The following is a 22,784-nucleotide window of genomic DNA, read 5'->3' as shown; positions in this document are numbered from 1 at the left end:
GTCCAGAGCCTGGACAGTGGCTGAGGCTTCGTGCAGGGCTGATACAGGCCCTGAGTGGTTCTAATTTGCCCTGGGTTCAGGCAGCCCTCACAGGCTGGCCCATGAGGCTGGACACGGGGCTCAGCCATGGACACCAATTTGCTGTCCCACAGAATGGTATGGAGGGGACCGTGTGGAACCCCGGAAGCAGCAGCCCAGGGTGGGGGACCAACAAGCCGCAGCCCCCTTGTGAAGGGGCTGCCACTGATGTGTGTGGCTGGCATAAGTATCGAGGCAGGCCTTTGCCTTTGACATCAGAGAGTGACAGCTGCCAGCCACAATTAAACATCTGCCGCCCGGGAGGGCTGGCCCACGTGTGGGCCTGCTGAAGGGCAGAGACGAGGAGGCTGTGAGGGCCCCGAGGGACCCAGGAGGTGGAGAGAGGCTGGGCGGCCAGCCCCAACTCTAGCTAAGGCCAGGATAAGGAGGGCAGGCTGGTGCGGTCGGGCGCGCCCTCCGTGGGCTCCTCCCCATGCCCGGCCTGCGCCTGCTCCTGGCCTCACGGGCCAGGGTGACAACAGCCCCAGCCATGCTCGGTAGCTGCTCAGGGATCTGCATGCTGTCCGTCTTCTCAATGGCAAGGCAGAGGCAAGGCAGCAGCGTGACCTTCTGGCCACCACACTGGCCTGGGAGACCAGGTGGGCCCAAGGAACCTGGGGACAGTTGGAGTCCTCCATCCCCAGCATCCCAAGCTGACCCAGGTGCACAGCCTGGTGGGGAGAGCCAGCGCTCCTGGGTTAGCCATGGGATATGCGACACCTACCTGGCCAGAAGCCCTGGAGAGTTCAGGTGACCCTGGCCCTGTGCCCCACCCTCTAGGGAAGGGCGGGTGAGGAGTGGGGTGGCTGTGTGGGCCAGGACCAGGCTCTGCCTGGGCGCTGGGGCTCTAGAGAAGTCGGTCCTGACGTGCTTCACGTCGGACGTCGGGATGGGCGCAGGCAGACTGCATCTCTAGAAGGGGACCCCGTGTGTGTGTGTGTGTGTGTGTGTGTGTGTGCACCCAGGTGTGCTGCACTCTGATTGCTCCCAGCAGCCCAGGGAGCTGTGCTGGGCATAGACACTCCAGCCCTGCGACACGTCCCCCTGCCTGGGGGCTCTGGCCCCTCTGCGCCTTGCTCCTGAATGCCCTGGCCACAGGCTGGAGTGGCAGGTAGACCACAGGGCCAGAGGCGAGTTGCCCTGCCCACTTAGTGATGGCAATCTCTCAGGGGGGTGGAGAGGGATGCTGGCGGGGGGCAGTGGAGAGGGGCCTGGCCAGCACCCGCAGGTGGGGACCCAGCCAGCAAGCATCACGCGTATAGGGGCTCTGGTGTACCCCCCAGCTTCCCAGTGGCATCATTAGTGACATAAATTGAAAAAAACTAATGTCCTTTGAGGACACTAGGTAAATCAAGGGTGTGACTCTACCTGGTGGAGGACAGTATGGGACATGAGAGATGAAGAAGGCAGACACGGGTGCGGCCAGATGCACAGCTGGGCTGGGGTCCCAAGGCAACTGGCTGGCTGTCCCCTCATGACTGTTCATTGCACAGGGCTGCCCGTGCTCTCAGTGGGGGGGATGTGGGCCTCCACAGAATTTCAGGCACACAATGGGCACTGGACCAGAGATCCCTGAGGTTACCCTGACCAACCTCTCCCTGGACAGTGGGAAACTGAGGACAGGGAGAAGGGAAACCTTACGGGGACACTGGGAGCACTCCACGTTCCACCAGCTCAGTGACGGGAGTGCTGCCCAGCCCTCGGGGGGCCCAGGCAAGGGGCAGCAGACTGCTGGCCCCGCAAGCTGTCCCCAGAGGAGGCTGGGCCCAGTGCTGGAAGCCCAGGGCACGGGGCCCGGCTCCCCTGGGGCAGCCCTCCTCTCCTGCCTCCCTATGGCCTCCCTCCCCCAGCACACCCTGATGCCAGCAACGTCACTGCCAATAACCTAGATTTTAACCAAGAAATCTCACACCCCCTTCCTCTGCCCCACTTATGGACCTGCTGAAGAGAAAGCCACAAGAAAACCCAGACTGTGGCTCCGTGAGCCACGCAGGACAGGGCCCACAGCCCCACAGCCCCCAGCACACGGCCCCACTGCCAACACCGCCCAGGTCGGGCAGGGCCAGCCAGGCTCCCTCCCCCACCTGTCACCAGCCCCTGCAGGGGTCCCCTGGCCCCAGGGCTCTATGTTCTATCGGAGCACTGGGGGAGCTGGAGAGAGGCCTGGCCTGGGCAGCGGGCCGCTCAGAGCAGCGCGACATCCTGACCCCCACGCTGTACATGCCAGCTCTGGAAGCCTCTTCATGGCCACGTCCCCCGGCTCCTCAGAAAACCCCTGGAGGCAGGGGGGTTGTCCCTGTCCCTGTCCAGTGAGGGCTCTGGCGACCAGGCATAAGGGACAGGGGACTGCACAGGCTGTAGGACCACACCGTGCTCCCAGTCATCCTCACACATACCCATTTCCCACCATCCCAACAAGCCATAGCTAAGGTCACTGCAGGAGGCAAGACTGTGAGGGGACAGGAGAAGACCAGAGACGTGTCCCCAGCTCTGTGGTTCACCACCGGAGAACACCAGTGAGGCCCCCTGCCACCAGGCCCCGGCACCAATGCTCCCCTAACCTATCCACAGGGCTGTGTCCAGCCACCAGCGTGGTGAGTTCTCAGGACCACAGGACACGCCGGTTGGCCGGGATCTACTCTGGGAGTGGATCAGAGTGACAGCCCCATCCTGTGAAAACCCCCAGCCTTGTGGGCCCGGGAGGGGGATCAGGGCCCTTCTGTTCCTTGCGCGGGGGCAGTCAGCGGGCAAAAGAGCACACTGCACACGGGACAGATTCCCTGAAGTTAGAGGCTGAGCGGGTGCCTGAGTGTGAGGCCCGCACATCCAGGCCAACTCGGGCACTGCTGCGCTTCTTGATTTCAGGAAAAAAAATCCACCTTGACCCTGCCACAAGAAGAAAACGCATCCGGCCCCGGCCTCAGCAGCCTGAAAGCCACTGTTCTGAAGGACGTGCGCAGGACGACACTTTCACACAGAGACGATGCCACAGGGTCTGGGGCCAGGGCAATGGCTTCCCCTGCAGGCTCCGAGAAGGAGTGGGGTGGCCCCAGCAGAAGCTGAGACCTTGCCACCCAGTCTGCAGCCACAGCTGCTCCAGAGGCAGCTGGCCGTCCCAAGAGCCCGGGCTGGGCACTGCTCCTGACTGCCCCAGCACTGATGGACCCCTCAGGCATGAGACAAGTGGCAAACAGGGTGGAGAGAGTCCCCGTGCTGCCCCTTGGCCCATCCTCCCACTGCAGCACCATGTGCTTGGGTCCAGGCCACCACACCTGACCCTGCATGCAAATCAGCACAAGCAGAGACCCAGGCACACTACAGGTTTTCAGGGGACGCCCCAGCCTGGGCCCCCATGGCTGGTCCCTCTGCCTAGCGAGCTCTGTGGTCTCCAGGATGTTCTCCACAAGGCGTGCATCTCAAATTAGGGCATCCTGGGCTTACTGGTCCCAAAAGAGGGAGCAGCCCCCCTTAGCAGAAAGAATGAGAAGGCACTCACGCAGCTCTCAGAACTTTCTGGTCTGTCCGCTGGGGCGGGGCCCAGGGAGGTGGGCAATAGATAGGAACCTCGGGATCAGAGGAAGTAAAACCTCACAGAGGACAAAGACACTGAGGTGGAAGGGGAGGGAGGCAGGACTTATGGGGTACCACACTGGTGCCGGGCACTTCACAGACAGGGACACCAAGGCCTTGAGCTGGCAGCAACTGTTGTGTGAGCCCTCAGGAGGTCACTGGGCCATTGAGACCCTTGGTTTCCTCATCTGTCCAGTGTCAGGACCCTTCCTGCATGTGCCACTGCAGCTCTGGCAGAGGCTTGTGACCTGCCATCTCATCAGCATCGAGCCTGAGCTCCTTGGTGGCAGGGACCCTGTCCACCCACCACTCGGGCCAGCTGCCCTCATCTCCTCCAACCTCTCTCCCCGTGCCTGCAGGCCTGTCGTTACCTGCGTAGCTGCCCGTGGCCTTGATGTACATCTGGCCATACTGCTCCTCCACCATGGTGTCGTAGGCCTCGTCGTCCTCCTCCTCCTCCTCGTTGTGGTAGGAGGTGGGGCTGTCGGTGGTGGGTAGGCTGCTGGCCCCAGGACTGGTCCGCTCCCCCTGGGGGTAGGGCACCTGCTGGATGCTGGGGATGAGGGTGGCCAGGCTGGGCACCCCATAGTAGGAGACTCGGGGCAGCTTGAGAGGGGCCGCGCCAGCCGCCACCGCCACACCGTCCCGGGGCCCCGTCTCCAGCGGGCGCTTGGGAGCTAGGCCTGGGCCTGCAGCTGGCGGCAGCTCCATGGCTTCATGCTTTACACGGGTCAGCAGCGGGATGGGCACAGAGGGGGACACGACGTAGGGGGTGGCGGAGGTGGCAGCAGCCGGCTGCAGCTGGTTGCAGGGACTCTGGGGTTCGGAGCTGGCGTCCTCAATCATGGTGGTCTGCGAGTCGCAGTGGGGCGAGCTCACCTTGAACATGAGGTCTGTGCCGCGCTCCACGATGTGCTGGATCTGCAGGAAGCCGGCTGTGTACATGACCACTAGCTGCTCGCTGGCCGCCATGGTAAGCTTGCCTGTGTAGCAGAAGGATAGGATCTGCTGGAAGCAGGCAGGTGGCACCGTGCCTGGCAGCTCGAACGCACTCTTGCTGTTGCCACTAAACAGGTCGCGGAAGTAGAGGCTGCTGGCGGCCAGCACGGCCCGGTGGGCCTTGAAGGCCTGGCCCTTGACCACGATGGACACATCGCAGTAGAGGCCCAGCAGACGTTGCTCGTTGAGGCAGCCAAGCACAGTGTTCCCGAAGTTGGGGATCTCGATGTGTAGCATCTGAGACATGGTGGACGGTGTGTGGATGGGCCTCAGATTCAGCGCGGGGTGGCCCGAGTGGGGCACATCTGTGGGGGGACAGCATGGTCAGTTCCCTGTCCTCACAAGTGCTCCCTGTCCTGCCTGCCAAGCACCCACCTGTGTCCCTGACCCCTACAAAGGGCAAAGTACAAATGTGCCCTCCTGGCTGGAGGAACCCCAGAGAAAGGCTCTGGGGGTCTTATGGTCAGGACCCTGGCTGAGGGACAGGGCAATATGATCCACCAGAGCATGGTACACAGGGGCAGCTGCTTACCCACCGGGCAATGCTGCCCATGGCACCCCCGGACTGCTCCATGAGACCCCCCCAGGGCAGAGCTTCAGATGCCAGTCTTTGCAGAAAACACAGGGCAGAGGCTGAACCCAGGGAGAGCACAGGACAGGACTGGGCTGGTTGGGACAGGCCAGTCACCCTTGGAGGGCTGGGGGAGGGGAGAGGGCCAGTCTGTGAGAGTTGCAGCAACTAGCAACTAGCGGTTTCAGGGAAAAAGTTCCCTGCTGACAAGGAGCCCCTCCCTGCGACCTGGGGAGGGGCCCATCTCAGAGCCCAGGTCTTTCCAGGCGTCAGTTTCCTGTGGGCCTTTCCCTTTCCCCTCAGAGTAGCCCTGCGCGAACCTTGGGGGAACTGGGTTGGGCAGCTGTCCCCTCTCGGGTTCCTGCCCAGCCCCAAGCCTCCCTGGGATGGTGGGGAGGCGCAGGGGGCGCCCCGGGAAGTGAGCTGAGTTCAGCCAGCTGCACCCCCACTCCTCCCCCACGGAGGGGCCTCTGTTCGAGCAGAAGGACTCTGGTGTGCCCGTCCTCCCGGGCAGCCCCCAGCAGGCGCGGACCCTGACCCAGGTCCCCAAGCGCAGCGGCGGGCGGTCTGGAACGCGCAGCCGGGAGCTGGAGTTGGAGCTGCCGCAGCCCGCTCACAGGCGCCCTCCCTCCCGGCCCGCTTCCAGCGCTGGCCAATCCCTGCTGGCTGGTCCCAGCCCAGGTAACCGGAGGGGTCTCGAGGGTGAGGGGGCTGGGCAGGCGGGGGCCACAGCCACTGTTTACCGGGCGCCTCGGCGAGGGGGGCGGGGGTGGCCGGAGAAGGCGCCGGCCCAACTCCAGGGCCACACAAAGGGCCGCTGTGTCCCGCGGAGGAAAGTGCAGCGGCCGCAGAGGCGCCGGGCGCCGGGAGGAGGGCGGAGCCACCCGCGCCAGGAGTTGGGCAGGTGGGCGCCGCCGGAGGCCCGCAGTGCCCCCGCTGCGGAGAAGTTGCCGGCGCGGCCCGGGGCACCCGCGGCGGGGACCTACCTTCAGCCACTGCGGCCGCGGCCGACGCTGCCCGCTCAGCCCGGCAGGGCAGGCTCCCCGCTCGCCCGCCCGCCCGCCCGCTGCTCCGAGAATGCAGCAAACGGAGCCGGAGCCCCGGGTGGGGAGGGCGGGAGCCGGGAGGGGGGGCCGGCCGGGCGCGGGGCTCGGCGGCCGCAGCTCAGCTGCACCCAGGCCGGCCCTCCCGGGCAGCGCGCAGCATCTCAATGAAGCGGCCGGATGCAGACGAACATTCAGGCAGCTCTCAGGAATGAATAGCCGCCTTTGATTTGGGAGCTGAAGTAAATGCCAGCTCCCAGCCCCGGCTTTAAAAACAGTGGCGCGTTGGTGCCAGAGGAATGCACGGCTCCGGGTGTTGGTGCAAGACAGACTTTTGATGACTCACTGCAATGCAAACAAAGATGGCAGAAATACTGTACTGTACGTGGAGAAATGCTTGGTGGTGCCACGGCAACTGAGACAGCCTGGAAATTTATAGTGCAGTTTTGCATATGAATTACCCAGTAAACTGCCTCCCTGCCATCCAGTACAGCCCCAGTGTCAAAGCATTTAAACTATTCCAAACAGTCTGCAGGACTGGCACAGCCGCGGCTTAACTCTTCCAGGGCAGGCTGGTAGCTGGGTGGGGGGCTGGGCAGGGGCTGGGGGCTGGATGGGCTAGGGGACAGCTGGGTGAGGAAGGGGAGCAAGCTTGGAGGGAAGAGGGAGGAGGGGAAAAAAGCAGTGGCCCCCGGAGAGATAGACCAGGGCCCTTGGCTCCACCTCCTCCCCCTCTCCTTGGGGCCTCATAACCATGTCCCCTGTGTGGCCAATGGGTCCCAAAGCAGCAGACCCAGCCAGTCCTGTCCCAGAACCCTCTCACCCCACTCTTCTCATCCCTTCCCGGACCTTTAAGAACAACTTTGTGGCCAGGCGGCTCTGCTCCTGCCCACAGTGGCAGTGGGCACCTGCTCCTCTGTACACCCGGTGGTGGCTACAGGGTCTCCCTGCACACCCAGTAGTGAAGTCTAACTGTGCAGTGCCGGGGGTCCTCAGCTGTGCATCCCTGGGGGGACTTTCTGGGGATGGGCAGCTGTGCAGTGCTAGTGCAAAAGGAGGCACCTCCTTCCTGGCTCACAACACCTGCTAAACCTTGAGGACCCTGGGGCACACCATTGGAGAGCCACCTAGGTTACCCGCCTGTCACCAACAGTGTTCCCCAGCAAGAACATATTCTACCAGCAAGAAGACAGACTGGAGTGGGAGGTGGTGAGGTCTGTGGCACTCCAGCCGAGATTCTGCCACCTGCCACTGGCACCCTTGAAACCACAGCAGGAAGTAGGCCTGGTGGAGGCGGCCACACCACCCAGCCCCTCAGCCCAGCATACCCTCCAAGCCATCCCAAGATGAAAGGAGGAGACACCTGCATCTCCCTGTCTACACACTGTGGGCTCCACTTCCAAACACCAGACGAAAAGCCAGACGAAAAGCCGGCACAGGGGAAGAGGAAATGCAGTGGAGAAGTCACCCTCGGGCCATGCAGAGGGCCTCTGGGGTGGATTTGTGCCTGGTCTTCTTTGCCTTCTACAGAGATTAGAGATTAATGACAACTCTTAGGGTGACTGTGAGAGGCACTGGGATGGTTGCGGGATGGCTCAGCTGCACGAACAGCTGGGCTCCTGAGGCAAGGAGGCCTAGGGCTCAGTCCTGTCTCCCTAGAGGCCACACCTCTGCCCTCGGGTTGCAGCTGTCGCTGCTTCCTCCAGGAAATCCATCAGGTACCTGCCTCAGAAGGCCCACAAGGGCAGGGCCAGGTGTGCCCAGGGCCTGGTGGGTAGTGAACTGGTTGCTTACTGCTGGATGGAGACTCTGCTGCCCAGCAACCCACAGCATGAAGGGAAGGGCCCCACAGGCTCCCTTCACAGAGGCCTGGGCACCCCTCACCAGGGCCTCCAGGTCAGCCTCTGCTTCTGTGCAGGCAACCTCAGCCAAGGGCAGTGAGGCAGGGCCACCTGAGCCAGCAGGGCTCTCCTGCCAGGAGAGGTGGCCTAGCCTGGCCACAGGTAGGCAGAGGCCAGCACCTTGTACACTGGCTCCAGAGGGTCCTGATGCAGCCAGGTGCAACACAGCAGGGAGCACAGCGTGCTCCTGGGCCTGTCCCAGCCAGGTTGAAAGCCCAGGTCCTGCGGGCACCAGGCCCAGTGTCCTTCCCATGACACTGCAGTCTCAGGTGCCAATTGTGAACCCAGGGTCAGGGTGGACCCTGGGACAGCCACTGAGGACAGAAAGAGGCCACCTTCGTAAAGCCTTCAGCTTGAGCACAAGGCATGCTGGCAATACCCATGACTCGCCGTGACCTGGGCAGGTGGGCACCTGCATCCACGCCTCAGGACCTAAGCCAGAGAAGGGGCCATTACACCCCCAGAAAATGATCCCTGGGGACTGAGGACAACTGGCGCTTGTGCTTCCCTGTCCTCAGGCCACCTGTCCTGGCAAGGCTGCTGCCCACACCTGGCCCGCGAGAACCGGATAGAAGCTGGTTTTAGGTTGCTTTCTTAGAAGCCTTGCCTGGGGCAAGAACAAAGCTGAACTTTAGGAGGAAAGAATAAAATAAAGGCTTGGTGGACACTCTCGGGGACTGAAAGCAGGACAAGCCAAGGGCTGCCCCTCAAGCTGTAGCTGGAGAGGAAAGGGCCTCTGTCTAAACAGGCCATGGGCTGCAGCATAGCTGCCCAGGGGAGGGACCGGGCCTGGGTCTCGGAACACAAGGGCCACCTCACCACTCCCCACACAGCAGTGGTCAGTATGCCCTGTGACCTCTCCCTCTGTGACTCAGTTTCCCCATCCCTTTGCTGCCCAGGCAAGGCTACCGAGCCTGTTTCCCCTGCGTGCCCTTTGCTCACAGAAACTTCTCAAGAGTTGAGCAGAAAGTGCACCAGCCACCTCCCCAGCAGGGTGCCTTTCAGAATGGAAACCACTTGGGAAACCCATGAAAATAACCTAAAGCCCAGGTCCAGGCCCCACTACGGAGCCTGCCTGTGCCCTCACCCCACACGGACACATACAGAAGGCTCCTCTGGGCCCACAGACCCCTCCCAGAGGGAGAGAAGATGGTTGGGATGAGGGGAGGGGGGTCTTCCCTGCAGGCACTTCTCCAGATGAGGTGGGATCAGGCAGCCCCCAAAGGCAGTGTGACCACAGAAGGACCACAGAAGAAGGGTGGGTACAGGAGCAAGAGGTGGACACACACAGGAGCTGGCCGGTGTCTGACAGAAAGGACACCCCTGCCAGAGTCTGGTCCCAGGAGAGATTCAAATAAGGACACCAAGTCCCAGGAGGGGGCCAAGCCAAGGCTGGCCACATGGGACTCCAGGTGCGACTGGGGACAGGTGCTCCAGCAGACACAAGACCACCCAAGAGCATCTCCCAGGCCAGGGTGTAGGGACAGGGACAGAACGGCCGACCTGGTGGGCCACCTTGGAGGGACGTGCACTTGGCTTCTGCAGGATCACTACCAGCAGGGAAAGCAAGGCGAGATGATCAATTAAATTACATTACTTTGCAGGATTTAATTTTACCAACTAGTAAGAGGTCCTGGCCTCAGCAGACACGCAGCCCTCTGCAGTCGAGGAAGGAGGGGCGGGAGGCACTGTGAGTGCCTGTGGAGAAGAGGGAGCCCTGCCCCATCTATTCCAGTTAGAAACCCCTCCCCAGGAAGCCCTGTCCACCCTGTCAGAGGCCCCTCCCCAGGGGCTGTCCCTGCTGCTGTGTGGCCCCAAGCCCCACCACCACGGAGAAGACAGCCCAGCAGTAAATAGCAATAGCTCCTGAAAGGCCAGTCCAGGCGCTCCAGGTGTGAGGCAGCCATCCCAGGGCAGCCACTGTGGTGATGCCCCAGCCAGCAGGAACACAAGACGCGGGGGACAGCCTGTTGGGGCTCCCCAGGGACGGTGCCTGCACAGGCTCTGGGGATGGGTCTCTTCTGTCCCATCCCCACTTCACTAGGGGACAACAGGGACAAGCATGGCCCCAGGTCCATCCTTCCTGCTGGCTGGGGTGTGCCCAGGTCCCACAGGCACCTGGGCGGGGGCACCAGATTTGACCTGAGGTTTGCATTAAACTTTTAAGATACCGCGAGATAGAGCCGGGCCGCCCAGGTCTCGCTGCTAATGGAACTGCCAGCCGCCAACGACTCAGGCAAGCAGAAGCAAGGGATGTGGGGCGGGCACAGCTTCCCCAACCCCCTCCCCACCGTGCCCAGACAGCCCACCAACTGCACATGCTATTTATCTGTCCCACCATGTGGTAGAAAACAAGGAAATCAAGGCCCAGAAAGGACAGGCCCCTGCCAGGAGCCACCGGGGTAGGGTAAGTCCTGGTCCCCATCACCACCCTCCTGGCCTCCTGCTTCTACACACAGTGTCCCGGGGTCTTCAGTCACCAAATGACAAGAGCAAGAGGGCATGCCTGCCCTGCTCAGCACACCTTCCTGCACAAGTGAGACCACGGTCGCCTGGGGTCCCCAGGACTCCACTGCAGAGAGTCCACCTCGGACTCTGCACTGGGAAAGAAAAGCAGGTACCGAGGTCTCCCCAGCTACAGGTCCTGGGAGACAGGGGGCCGGCCTCCAAGCCCTGGACGGGGCTGTCCAGCCTGGGAGGGGCTGCGCTGCCAGTAAGGAGCCAGGAGGCAGGGCAGCAGCGTCTCCCTCGGCGGGCGGCCCCTGGGCAGCCTCCACCCGACCACAGGCCTGGACCAGCTCGACCGTAAAAGCCGGTTCTAACTGCACCAACCAATGTCTGCCTGGAAAGCTTTTTTTTTTTTTTCTTTTCTTTTTTCTTTTTTCCAGAAGGAGAAGGGCAGCCTGCCAGAAGCTGCAAATTCAAAAATGTGCCTATCAATCTTCCCCCTGGGTCTGCACTGGTCTTCAGAGAGAAGGGACACAACTGGCCAGGAGGGGACATGGGCATGTGGGTGTTTTAGCTGCCCCAGCACAGGGCCTCTGGACAGTACCATCACCGGCCCCTGCTGGGTGTCCAGAGCACAGGTCCCAACAGCCCCAGGACAACAGGGCTGGGAGCAGGCTGGGCCGAGACCCATGGGTGGCAGCATCTTAAATTCAACAGCACTTGTCTCAGGGGTCAGACCTGTTGAGAGTCCAGTCTGGCGTGTGTGTGGCCCAGACAAACCCCATGCCCATGGAGAACAAGGCAAGCAGGTGGCACCTCTAGGCAGCCACGCCTCGCCCAAGGCACACCCCCTGCCAGGACACCTGCCTGCATCCCTCACAGGACTCTGGCTTTCACACGGGTGGGTGGGTGGGAAATAAGGCCCAGTGGGACCCACAGCAGGAGGGCAGTGGGCTGGGGGCGGCCACAGGAGCCCATGGCCCCCCTGCCACGACCCCCAGCCCTGCTGGCCCAGCCCTGTGGACCTCAGAGTCCGCATGCCATCAGGAATCCCCCGAGCCACAGAACCGCTCAGAAGGTTTCCAAAGAATTAAGCAGTGTTTTGAGAAGAGCCGACATCTCCCTCACCCGTATTTGTAATTTAAATAACATAAGCTTGAAGAGTGTCTCCCTTGGGCACAGTTTAATAACTTAAAAAGCCAGCACCAGCCCCACGTGCACACAGCCCTGCCGCCCTCACCTGCTGAAGCGGGTCTCCAGCTCCAGCGGGTCTCCAGCTCCAGCGGGCACTGGGCAGAAGGGCAGGGGTGGTCCAGGCCGAGGAGGCCCAGGAGCTCGCCCTGCTCTCCCCATCTCTTGTGGGTTGCAGGAGTCCCAGAGCAGCTTGTGACCTTGACCCTCCCCATGTGGGGCCAGGAGCCAGGTCCCAGGTGCTGCAGGAGGTGGGCACAGGGAGGTGTGCGGCCAGTGTTGGCCCTGGGTCACCACTCATTCCCCGCGGCTCCCCAGCACACCCCTGTTTAATATTCATGGCTCTCCCCATCTGCATATCGTGCCATAAATAGTCAGAGGCGAGGTAAGACACAAAGATCCCTGCATTTCTAATTATGCTTAAAAATCTAATGTAAATCAGACCAACACAGGAGCACTAAATCAGCCACTGGTGGCGGTGGAGGGGGATTATGCTGAGACAAGGCGACCACTCAGGAGCCGTCCCCACCCCTGAGCCCCTAGCAAGGTGGCTGCTGCTGACAGTGGCCCAGATGAACCAGGCCCCAACCCTGGGTACACCAACCTCACCCTTGTTTCGCTCCTGAAGCAGGAGCTTGCTGGAGAGCAGAGCAACGTGAATGTACCTGAAGGCCACCTGCCCTCACCACCCCTCCTGCCCTCACCACCCCATCCTGCCCTCACCCCGGGGCTCCTGGCACCAGGCCTGTGAGGAGCACCTCCCCCATGTAGGTGCCAGGTGCTGGCTCAGGTGGGAGCCGCAGGCAGCTGCCCCAGGACGTGTCCACCAGGACCCAGGCTCCTCCCCTCCAGCACTTGACGCACAGGCAGCAGAGATTTGGAATGCCACTTCTAGGCATTTCCCGGCTCCGGGTGTGGAGCCAGGCAGCACTTCTGGGCATAGCGCCAAGCCACCGAAAGCAACAGGGGATGTGGCAGGTCAGTCACCTACCCTGCCCCACCCCAAAGAGGGCACTGCCCTGCAGGGTGGGAGCCCTGCTTGGGCAGGAGGCCTGGTGCCCTGGCTCTGGCCCTTCCCTCCTACCTTCAAGGAGACATGATGAGCACCTTCAGGATGGAAGGCTCCAGGACAGGGACGGGCCAGTCGGCATGCCCCCAACATGTGCACGGCATGTGGCACCAACCGTGGGTGGCACTGGGTGTCCTGGGACCATGGACACATCTGAACCCTCAGGCCAGAGTAGCCCAGGGGGCCAGCAGAGCTGAGGCCAGGAACTTGACGAGCTCAGTGTCCACACACCCACCCAGGCCCAGTGCAAGCAGGGCCCCGAGGGGCCAGGCCAGCAGCTCACAAGAGCAGGGAATTCGGGGCTGTGCACGAGAGGCCACGCCCACTCCGGAAGCTGGGAAGAGTTGGGGGGCCCAGGGAGGACAGCCTGCAGGTGTGGGAGGAACTTTCATTGGGGGAGTGGCTCAGAGACCTTAGGGGAGGGGCTTGTTGGAGTCTGTGCACATTAAAAACCGGCCATGTCTCTTCTCCAGCAAAGGCCCAGGGGTCTGTGCCCCAGGAACACACTTGTCACACCATGGCCAGGGTCTTCAGCTGGCCACAGGGACAGCTCCAGAAAGAGGTCTAGCTCCTCTCCACGTGTGTCCAGGCCTCCCCAGCCCTCTGCTCAGCCCCATCCTGTCATAGTCCCATGGGGACTGGGCCCCACCCTTACCCTCTCCCACAGACCCTGACCCGCCCAGCCCTGCTGCCCACCTTCAGGGCACTCCACACACTCCTCATGTCCCACACTGTCCCAGTCCCTGGGCTGCAGCCAAGACCCAACCTGACTTCCTGTCCAGGAGTGGGGAGTTGCACCTGCCCCCTGGGGTGTACGGGCGGGCCACCTCCAGGGACTTGCAGGAGGCATGAGTGACACGGGGGTTACCCCACTCGCCACTGGAGAGGGAAGCGCAGAGATGCCTGCTGCCCGCATCTGCCCTGGCAACATGCCCAGAACTATTTTTAAGCCCATTTACTAGAAATCCCACAAATTAAAGGAAATACGGATAATGCAGCAAGAATCCTAGGGGCCAAATAAAAGCTGCACATAATCGTTCTCGTGCTCGGGCGTGGGAGTCTCAACCACAAACCCCAAGTCTCCCCAAGTGCTCTCACAACAACCAGGACTGCAGGGGAAAGGGCCAGGGTCCGCACTTGGCTCTGGGATCCCGGAGAGCACCTGGGGTGCCCCGGCTACTTTAAACAGGGGACGTAAAGGCTAGTTACTGACATGAAAAATAAAGTCCATAAATACAGGTGCGCGGCTTTCACGGCCTGGTAGTCCTAGCAGCGGACAGTTCACTCATGGTCCTCTCCCACGGGGTCAGACCCAGGGCTCAGAAGACCCTCCCTGGCCTAAGCCTGGCCCAGCCCTGCTGCAGAAGGACCATCGCATCCCCACTGCCTCAGCCTCGGGAAGGGGGAGGGCTGAGCCCCAGCCCCCACTCCATGTGGTGCTCACAGGCGGGCAGCAGGGCCGTCACACCCAGGTCCCCAGAAAAGGTGCAAGAAATGACTCTTGGCAGGGATAAGCAGGCCACCAGGATGGGCAGAGCAGCCACAGTGGATGGGAGGCCTTGTGTGTGGCCCCCAAGGATCAGGTCCAGGCCTGCTGGCCTCTGAGGCCAGCAACCTCGTCACCAGGGCCAGGACCTGAGAGACCCTGCCCTGCCACCAGGCACTCACAGTCCCATCAGGTTTCAACGGTGCGAGACGGGGCAGGACAATATGGCAACTAGTCACTCCTGAGTGAAAGGAATCAAAGACACAGGAGGGGCTCCAAGTCCCTGCAGTCCCTGGGGGACTCCTCTGCAGGACATCTCCGTCTGCATCTGGAAGCCTCTACAACTCAGCCAGCCTCTGAAACCTGGGCCCAGGACTGGTGGAGGGCAAGGGGGGAGCAAGGGTCTGCCCAGGAGGCATACAGAGGTCGGAAGAGGGCTGTGTCCCCTGGCCTGAGGCCACACACCATGGGTGGGGACAGGGCCCTGGTACCATCACATTCTAGGATGGGACAGACCTTCCCCTCAGGGGCCGCAGGTGTGGGGGGATATCCCCTGGACAGTGTCCCCTCCCCTGCACACCAGAAGCTCAGCCCACCAGGTCCCTTTGGGATCAGCCCTTCTCCCCACAGAGGCCAGGAAGGACCAGTCTAGAAGTCTGCTGGGCCACAGTCTCCTGGAGGAGAGGCATTGGGCTGGAGGAAACAGAGGGGCCTGTGCAGCACCTGGATCTAACCCTGTGCAGGCCCCAACCCTCCAGCTCAGAAAGACAGAACAGAGAGCTCTACTAGGCATGACTTGCCCAAAAACATTTCTCATGTCGACCCAAATCCCTCCAATCTGAAAACACAAAGCACCCAACACATGAAGATGCTCACGCAAGCTAGACATGATGCACACACCAGCATCCGGCTCCTTAGGAAGCTGAGGAAGGAGGATCGCTGGAGCTCAGGACTTTGAGGCCAGCATGGGCAACACAGACCGTGCTGAGACCCCCATCTCAAAAACAAAACCCCCAAAACACTGCATGTGAACGCCCTCAGCAACTGCACGAGGCCTTCCCGATCTTATGGGACTGGACCTCAAGCTCCAGCAAGAACAGATGTCTGCCCCCCACCTCGCCACACCGCCCCAACCCACTTCACTGGAGGGTAAAGGTGGATCGGAGGGCCGAGTACCTTTGAGTAGGAGCACTCCCCAACTATCTGCAGACCTGGTGCCATCCCCATCGAAATGCCAGCCAATTTCTCTGCACATACAGACCGCTGAAGCTCAGTACATATGGATATTCTGGGATCAGGAATGGCCCAAGACTCCTGGGAGGACAAAGCCTTCACGCTTCCCCATGAGCCACAGTGACCAAGATGGCACAGGCTCATATAAAAGCAGACACAGCTCAATGGGCTGGAGCTGCTCTATGAATTGGTGCACATGTCCCCAGTCAACTGACTGAACAAGGAAGCCAAGTCCACCCGACAGGGAGAGTCTTCAGGACATGGTCACGATGGGACCAGAGGACCCCCACCCCATACCAGACACCAAGATCAACTCAGGACAAACCACAGCTCCAAATGGAAGAGCTGAAACCACAGAGCTCTTATAGGAAAACAGGGTGAGTCTTGACCCTGGATTCTGAGACTCACCACCAAAAGCACAAGCCACAATGGGGAGGAATAGATAGATCAGATTCCATCAAAATTAAATAAGGTTCCTTGATGATGTCAAAGGATACCATCAAGAAAGTGAAGAGAGAGGCTGGGGCTGGGGCCTTGCACGTGTGAGGCACTGGGTTTGGTCCTCAGCACCACATAAAATAAATAAATAAAGATATTGTGTCCATCTACAACCAAAAAAAAATATATTTAAAAAAGTGAAGAGACATTTAAAAATGGGAGGGAACATCTGCCAATTATGTTTCTACATCCAGGCTGACGGCTGACGTCCAGGACGTATAGGGAACTCTGGACAGCAATGAAAAGACAGATGACCCTACTTAACACTAAGCAAAGCACCGGAAGAGATATCCCCAAAGAACACAAGGATTTCCAAACGCACAAGGGAAATGCTCGACATCACTAGCCATCAGGAAGACTAAGTCAGAACCTGAGGGGCTCTGGCAGGGTACTTGGCCACAGTATTCAAGAGGCCCTGGCTGTATCCCCAACACCCCGCAAAAGAGACAAATTGGTAGAGTAGATTTAAAACTATGAGCTGGGAGGCTGGGGTGGGGATCACTTGAGCTCACGAGTTTCAGAGCAGCCTGGCCAACAGAGCGAGATTCCCCATCTTCAAAACAAAGAAAATGAAAACTTCATCAGAAAAATCCCATACCAGTGCTTTCCCCTTCAGACGGGAGTGTGGCCAGGATATGCCACCCACTCTACCAGGAGGGGGCTGCACCTTGTAGCTGGGGGCCAGGCAATGCGAGGGAGCAGAGAGTTGCAGCTGTCCCCAACTGCAGGCAACACACAGGCCTGCACAGGAAACCCCAAGGAAACTGTGAACACTCCTACAACTGACTGCAAGTTCGTCTCTCAAGGTCATAGGATACAGGACGAACTGCGGTGTTCCTCGGGTTAGCAAGAACCAAGATTAACAATACAGAGTTCTACAATCACTCCGAAAAACAATGAGCAAATACCTCACGTAAAGCAAAGCGAACAGGCTTGTATGTAGGAAACTGCACAGTGCTGAAGAAAGAAATTGATATGTAAATCACTGGAAATGCACGATATTCATGGATAGAAGACCTGACAGAAGGTGCCAGTTCTTTCCTAATTGATATACAGGTTTAACACAACTCCTGTCGGATTCCAGCAAGACAGCCAGCTGTGGTGGCTGGTACCTGCAGTTCCACTACTCGGGAGGCTGAGGCAGGAGGGCCGCTCCAGCCCTGAAGTTGGAGGCCAGCCTGGGCAGCACAGTGAAAACCTGTCTCAGGAAAAAAAAAAAAAATCCAGCAAGGCTTTCTATAGATATAGACAAGATAACTCTAAAATTTAGCTGGGGGTGCAGCTCAGTGGTAGAGTACCTAGCATACATGAGGCCCGGCACTGCAAAATAAATAAATACATAAAATAAACCACATGATTCATGTCCCTGTCCAGGCATCAAAAAATGAAAGAAGTAAGTAAATAAAGTTCTTTGAAAAGGCAAAGTGATCACAATGACCAAGACAACTGGGAAAAGATGGAGATGGGAGGGACAATGCTTCTGATTTCAAGACGGATTTTGGCCGCAGTAATCATACAGTGAGCTCTGGACAGAAGGGCAGACACATCTGGGGATCAGGACAGAAAACCCCAGAACAAACCCTCACAAACATGCCACATAGGGACAGAACCCAGCACCCAGCTGAGTCCTCTGCAGGGGGCAACAGCGGGTCAGGAGGAGAGGGCTGGCTCGGCAGCATCCAGAGGCACACAGCAACACATCCTGGCCCCGGACTGCGCACTGCCAGCACTCATGAAAACGGACTCACAACGCGAAATGTGCAATGTAAACAAACCCAAACGCGAAGCTGTTGCTCAGTTAAGAGGATGAAAAGATAAGATACAGCCTGAGAGAGCTAAGCCACATGTCCTGAAAAGGGCTAGTGTCCAGGTGACATGGGGAACCTCAAGCCTGACCATGGACATACAGTCCAGTCAGCAGACGGCAGACAACGTGAGGGACATTTCACAAGAAAGGACCTACAAATCTGGGCATGGTGGGCACGCCTATCATCTCAGCAGCTTGAGAGGCTGAGACAGGAGGAGTGCAAGTTTGAGGCCAGCCTCAGCAACTCAGCGAGACTCTGTCTCAAAACAAGATAAAAAGGGCTGGGGGTATGGCTCAGCAGTAGAGTACCCGTGGGTTCAATCCCCAGAACCAAAAGGAGAAAAAGGAGAGAGAAATAAAAAGAAAGGACCTGCAGGCGGCAAATGATGGTGTTGGCACGCTGGCAGGCAGGAATGCAGATTCGAGCCACAGTGAGACGCCACTGTACACCTAGAAATTAAACTGGAGAAAACACCGCTGTGGGAGAGGATGCCCTTTTCCCTCTCTTCCCCTCCCGTGCCTTCCTCTTTCCTTTCTTTAAAACAGCTTCAGTGAGATAAAACCCACCCACCATGAAACTCACACCAAGGGCTGGGGAGTAGCTCAGGGCAGGCACAAGGCCTGGGTCCCCCCAGCACACCAGGTCACAAAGAGCAATTACCACTTCCAGTGCCCACTCCCGGTGGTCAGGGAAGACTCCACTGCATGGACACACCACTGTGTTCAATCTTTCCTTTTGTTGTTGTTGTTGTTTTAAAGAAATAACTGTCTACTCTGTGGTGGGTCAACTTAAAATAAAATCTTCAAGATCCTTACTTAGTTTAATAAGCTGCTCTTTCCCTCCCGCCCTGAAAGCTAGGCCTAGCACCCCAGCTGTATTGGACTAGATCAATAATGATCAACGTCTACATACCTGGGTGATTTGGAAATGCGGGAGCACACTGGTCAGCAAGTCAAATTTTAAAACCAGCTTTTACTTATTTAGTTATTTTAAATCACAGATGAGACCAACATGTTTCTGGTCACTCTTACAAGATTTAAAGGTCGCCTGTGTGGCCTGTGAGTGCAGGCACACGTGTGTTGTACATGTGCGTCCTCGCGTCCCTTGCATGTGTGCACATGTGGGCGTGTGTATGTGACATGTGTGACTTGCGTGTGCATACACAGTGTCCTGTGTGCACATGTGGCAGACACGTGGTGTGTCTGCACTGCGTGGTGCGTGCATGTGCGTGGCATGTGCGTACACACAGCTGGGGTGCATGTGTGGCATGCATGTGTGCTATGTGCACACGTGAGTTCCGTGTTTTTGCACGAGGGTACCGTGTGCAGTGTGCTCCAGACGTGCCCACGAGCCCAGGCCCCGCTGCGAGACAAGCAGGCCCCACCCCCTTCCTCATGCCACCTCACCCCTCTTTCCAGAGAGGTCAGCTTGGAAGTTAAGAAGTTAAAAGGAATGAAACGGGGCGCTGGCGGGAGCTGCAGGGGGCAGCGGGGGCGGCCGTGCGCCAGAGCAGCTCCAGAGCAGTCCAGAGAGTCGCTCTGCTCATCAAGGGGAAGAGGCGCTTTGTCCTCAAGTGAAGCCAACGGTCGTTCCAAACGTGAAAGAGCCTGCGATGAGATGAGAGGCTCGGCGGTGAATGGGAAGCCGCAGGCCTGCAGAGCGCACGGCCGGGTTCACGGCACGAGGGACAAGGGACGGGTCTGAGGAGGACGTGGAGGGTTGGGATCGGGCACCTCTGATGCTCCCAGGGCTCGCGAATGCCGCGACGGGCGGGCGGGCCACATGCAGGCGGACGTGGTCTCCGCTCCGAAAGACGGACACGGGGGTCTCTGCTCCAAACCACAGCTGGCCTTGGGGTTCGTGGCCGGCAGCGACGGGGCAGCAGGTGCGCTTTCCCTCCCGCCCTGAAAGCTGGGCCTGACACCCCAGAGCGGCTTCTGCACCAACCACATGACAAGCTCAAAGTCCCCGGCCAGACACGGGCCACAGCGGGATGCCTGGGCAACTGGGTGAGGCAGCGGGTGGACCTTAGTGGTAGGGCACCCCAGGTTCAGAAGTCAAGGTTAAGCTCAGGTTCGGAGTCCTCGGGCATTCTGTTCTGCAAGACTCCTCAATACTTACCGTCCCTGCCTGAGCACGCAGGCCACCTAAAGCCACTTGCTGGTCTTGGCGGATGGGACTATGTCCACCAACCTCAGGTCTCTCCGATATCCATGCGCCTTCCCCACACAGACGCTAGACACTGAGTGGACAGGGCTGGACTGTGCCGGACGGTGCCTCTCACCATCCTCTGTGCTCCCAGAGGCCGTGCCCACTCCTAAACACTCAGGAACAGGAGCACCAGCTAGGTCCCGGTCAGCCTCGTGAGACCCACGCAGAGCAGGAGCCCCGAGGGCCACAGAGCCTCCTAGGCGCAGGTACCCTCAGGGCCACTTGTGGGACAGACACTGGGTGCCCCCAAGCTCACTCTGGAGTGGGGGGTCAGCTAAGGCAGGCCCTCGCTGCAGACCTGACTGCCTCCACCCTATCCCTGGGAGATGAGCTGAGTCCCTCCTTCTGTCCACAGGCCAGAAAGTGAGGGAGGGCCCTGGCCCTCAGTGGGCGGGCCACATCAGGTGTGCTGACCTGCAACCTCCACACTGCGTGGACACTAGACAACTGTCACACAGCACCAGGGAAGGGCACAAGGTCTCCAGGACACCTCCTGGTCCAGGCCACAGCAATTCCAGGGGCTGCTGACCACAGCCAAGCACTGACCAGGCTAGCTGTCCTATGGATGTCTGTTTTTGGAATAATGGGGAAGAAAAGCCAGACCTTTCCCTCTAGACCATCCCTGGCCTCCACGAAGCAACTTCACTTCCAAGACTAAATGAAAAGTTCTTTGCCCAGCATCCTGTCCTCCTGAGCCCCAGAATTCAGAAATGAACCTTCCTGGAAGCTTTTGGCTCTGGCAGCAACATGGCTCTTGGTGGAGGTGCAGAGTGCCTCCCCTCTTCATATCACAAGCAGCTGGACAAACTGCTGGCACAGTCAGGACCACACCAGGGCACCACGATGATATGGTGGAGCCCTCTCCCCTGGCCCCAGTCCAGGGTGTCCACATTCACTGGAGCCCAGGCCACATGCCCTCCAGGGAAGCTGGGGCTCCACGTTGCTGGATCCCAGCACCCGCCTTCCAGCAGGCAGGAAGAGCCACCTGGGAGGCGCACAGGCTGTGGGGGGACAGCTCAACCACACCTGCAGCCCGTTGGTGAACCCCGCAGATGGGTCTCCTGCCTGGGCTCCCACACTCAGGATGGAAGACCCAGTAAGAGCAAGAGCACTGTACCTGGAGCAAAGGGCCACTGCTGGAGCTGCCCCAGCCACCTTGTGTCACAGACCAGACAGATACACGTCCCAAAACTGTACCTGGAGATCACTTATGACCATGAAGAGTCACTGATGTGAAAATGAGGCCCAGGGCGTGGGCGCTGTCCACTGTCGCTGCTGGATAACTCCACACTCTTAGATTTGTGCCCAAAAGATGCAAATGATTTCTGTTTAGTCGCAAGAGAGCCCAGAGGACCTGATCTTCCCACTCTAAGGGACACTAAGCAATTTAGTAACTAACTGAACACCCACCTTCACCCAACATTCTTTCTTCAACCACCATAACCATTGGCTCCTCAGAGGCTCTCAGAGCCAGTTTTCCTGCCCACACCACACTGTTAAGTAAGAAACCAACCAAGTTCTGGGCTGGGGCTGGGGCTCAGAGGTAGCGTGCTCGCCTAGCACGCATGAGGCATTGGGCTCAATCCTCAGCACCATGTGAAAATAAAATAAAGATATTGTGTCCACCTAAAACTAAAAAATAAATATTAAAAAAAAGAAAACAACCAAGTTCTGATGTACCCTACCACCCAGGGGAACACCAAACACCATGCTACGTGAAAGCAGCTGGACCCAGAGGGGCTGGAGGTGGCGGTCAGTGTTCAGCAGGGATGGTGCTCTACTCTGCAAGATGAGAGCTCTGGGGGGCAGTGCAGGCGCCGTGCAGCCATGGAGATGTGCTGGGCATGCTGAGTTGCACACCTGGGGACGGGGAGGACCATGTGTCATGTGCCACGTTTATCCCACAAAATGAAAATCTGACTCAGACCCGCGTGCGAAAGGTCAAAGATCAAAGCTGAGAGAACACAAGACAGGAAGTGGGCAGCACAGAGGGGCAGTGAGTGCCCCAGCACCATGCGCCAGGCCCTGGGGCCAGGCCAGCACCCACAGGACCTGCGCTGCCCTAAAGGACCTAACCTGCTTCCCGAATGGCGCAGCTGGAACACCACCATCAAGCCAGTAAAAAGGCCACCCGGGAGGGGACAGGACCTGTGGATTCAGTGACTGGTGAGCAGCTGGAGTCTGAAGAACTCCAGGAACCCTACCAGGACGGACAGCAGAGGCCCCGGGGCCAGGGGCACAGGGCATGCCCACAGCTGGTGGGGGGCCCTCACTCGGACCTCATCCCTGACGTCCCTGGCAGTGCCCTGCACCCGACCTAAGTGGGAACAAGCCAGGTGGGGCAGAGGAGGCAGTGGGCGGCCCCAGCGGAGAGGCCCAACCTCCTGCACCTCCACAAGGCCCAACAGAAGCAGCGCCTCCTGCGAACGGAGCCGGTTTCCGTGGAATTCACCAACAGCATGCTGGACAGCAGGCCAGGCTGGGCCCGCCACGCTCTCCACATCCTGACACCAGCATGCCAGTTTCCCTAAAGACAGACCCAGGCGTCGCGTGGCACTCCTGCACCGCTCTGCGGTTCCTCTCCAGCTTGGGCATGCTTGCCACGCCCACTTACGTGTCATCAAAGGTAAGGGGGGGGGGGTTGAGGGTGTGGCTCAGAGGTACAACGCTCACCTAGC

General features: G+C 59.5%; 1 protein-coding gene across 4 annotated transcripts in view; it reads right to left on the bottom strand.

The window, feature by feature from the left end:
* The window catches only part of Nacc2 (NACC family member 2), a 77,026-nt gene that overhangs the window by 27,914 nt on the left and 26,328 nt on the right, over positions 1–22,784 (bottom strand). For 3 of the 4 annotated variants that reach the window (XM_046465386.2, XM_046465387.2, XM_046465385.2), the window contains one exon: positions 4,020–4,952. In XM_046465386.2, the coding sequence (XP_046321342.1) occupies positions 4,020–4,952 (933 nt within the window). Of the gene's footprint in view, positions 1–4,019; positions 4,953–6,204; positions 6,275–22,784 lie in introns of those variants that run through there. The other variant, XM_046465388.2, reaches the window with a different exon arrangement.

This window comes from Marmota monax, unplaced genomic scaffold (genome assembly GCF_021218885.2).
Source record: "Marmota monax isolate L192 unplaced genomic scaffold, Marmota_monax_Labrador192_F-V1.1 WCK01_AAM20220418_F8-fsc00167, whole genome shotgun sequence".
Taxonomy (NCBI): Eukaryota; Metazoa; Chordata; class Mammalia; order Rodentia; family Sciuridae; genus Marmota; species Marmota monax.
The sequence above is the reverse complement of the archived record's forward strand: the minus strand, read 5'-3'. Positions and strand labels throughout refer to the sequence as shown.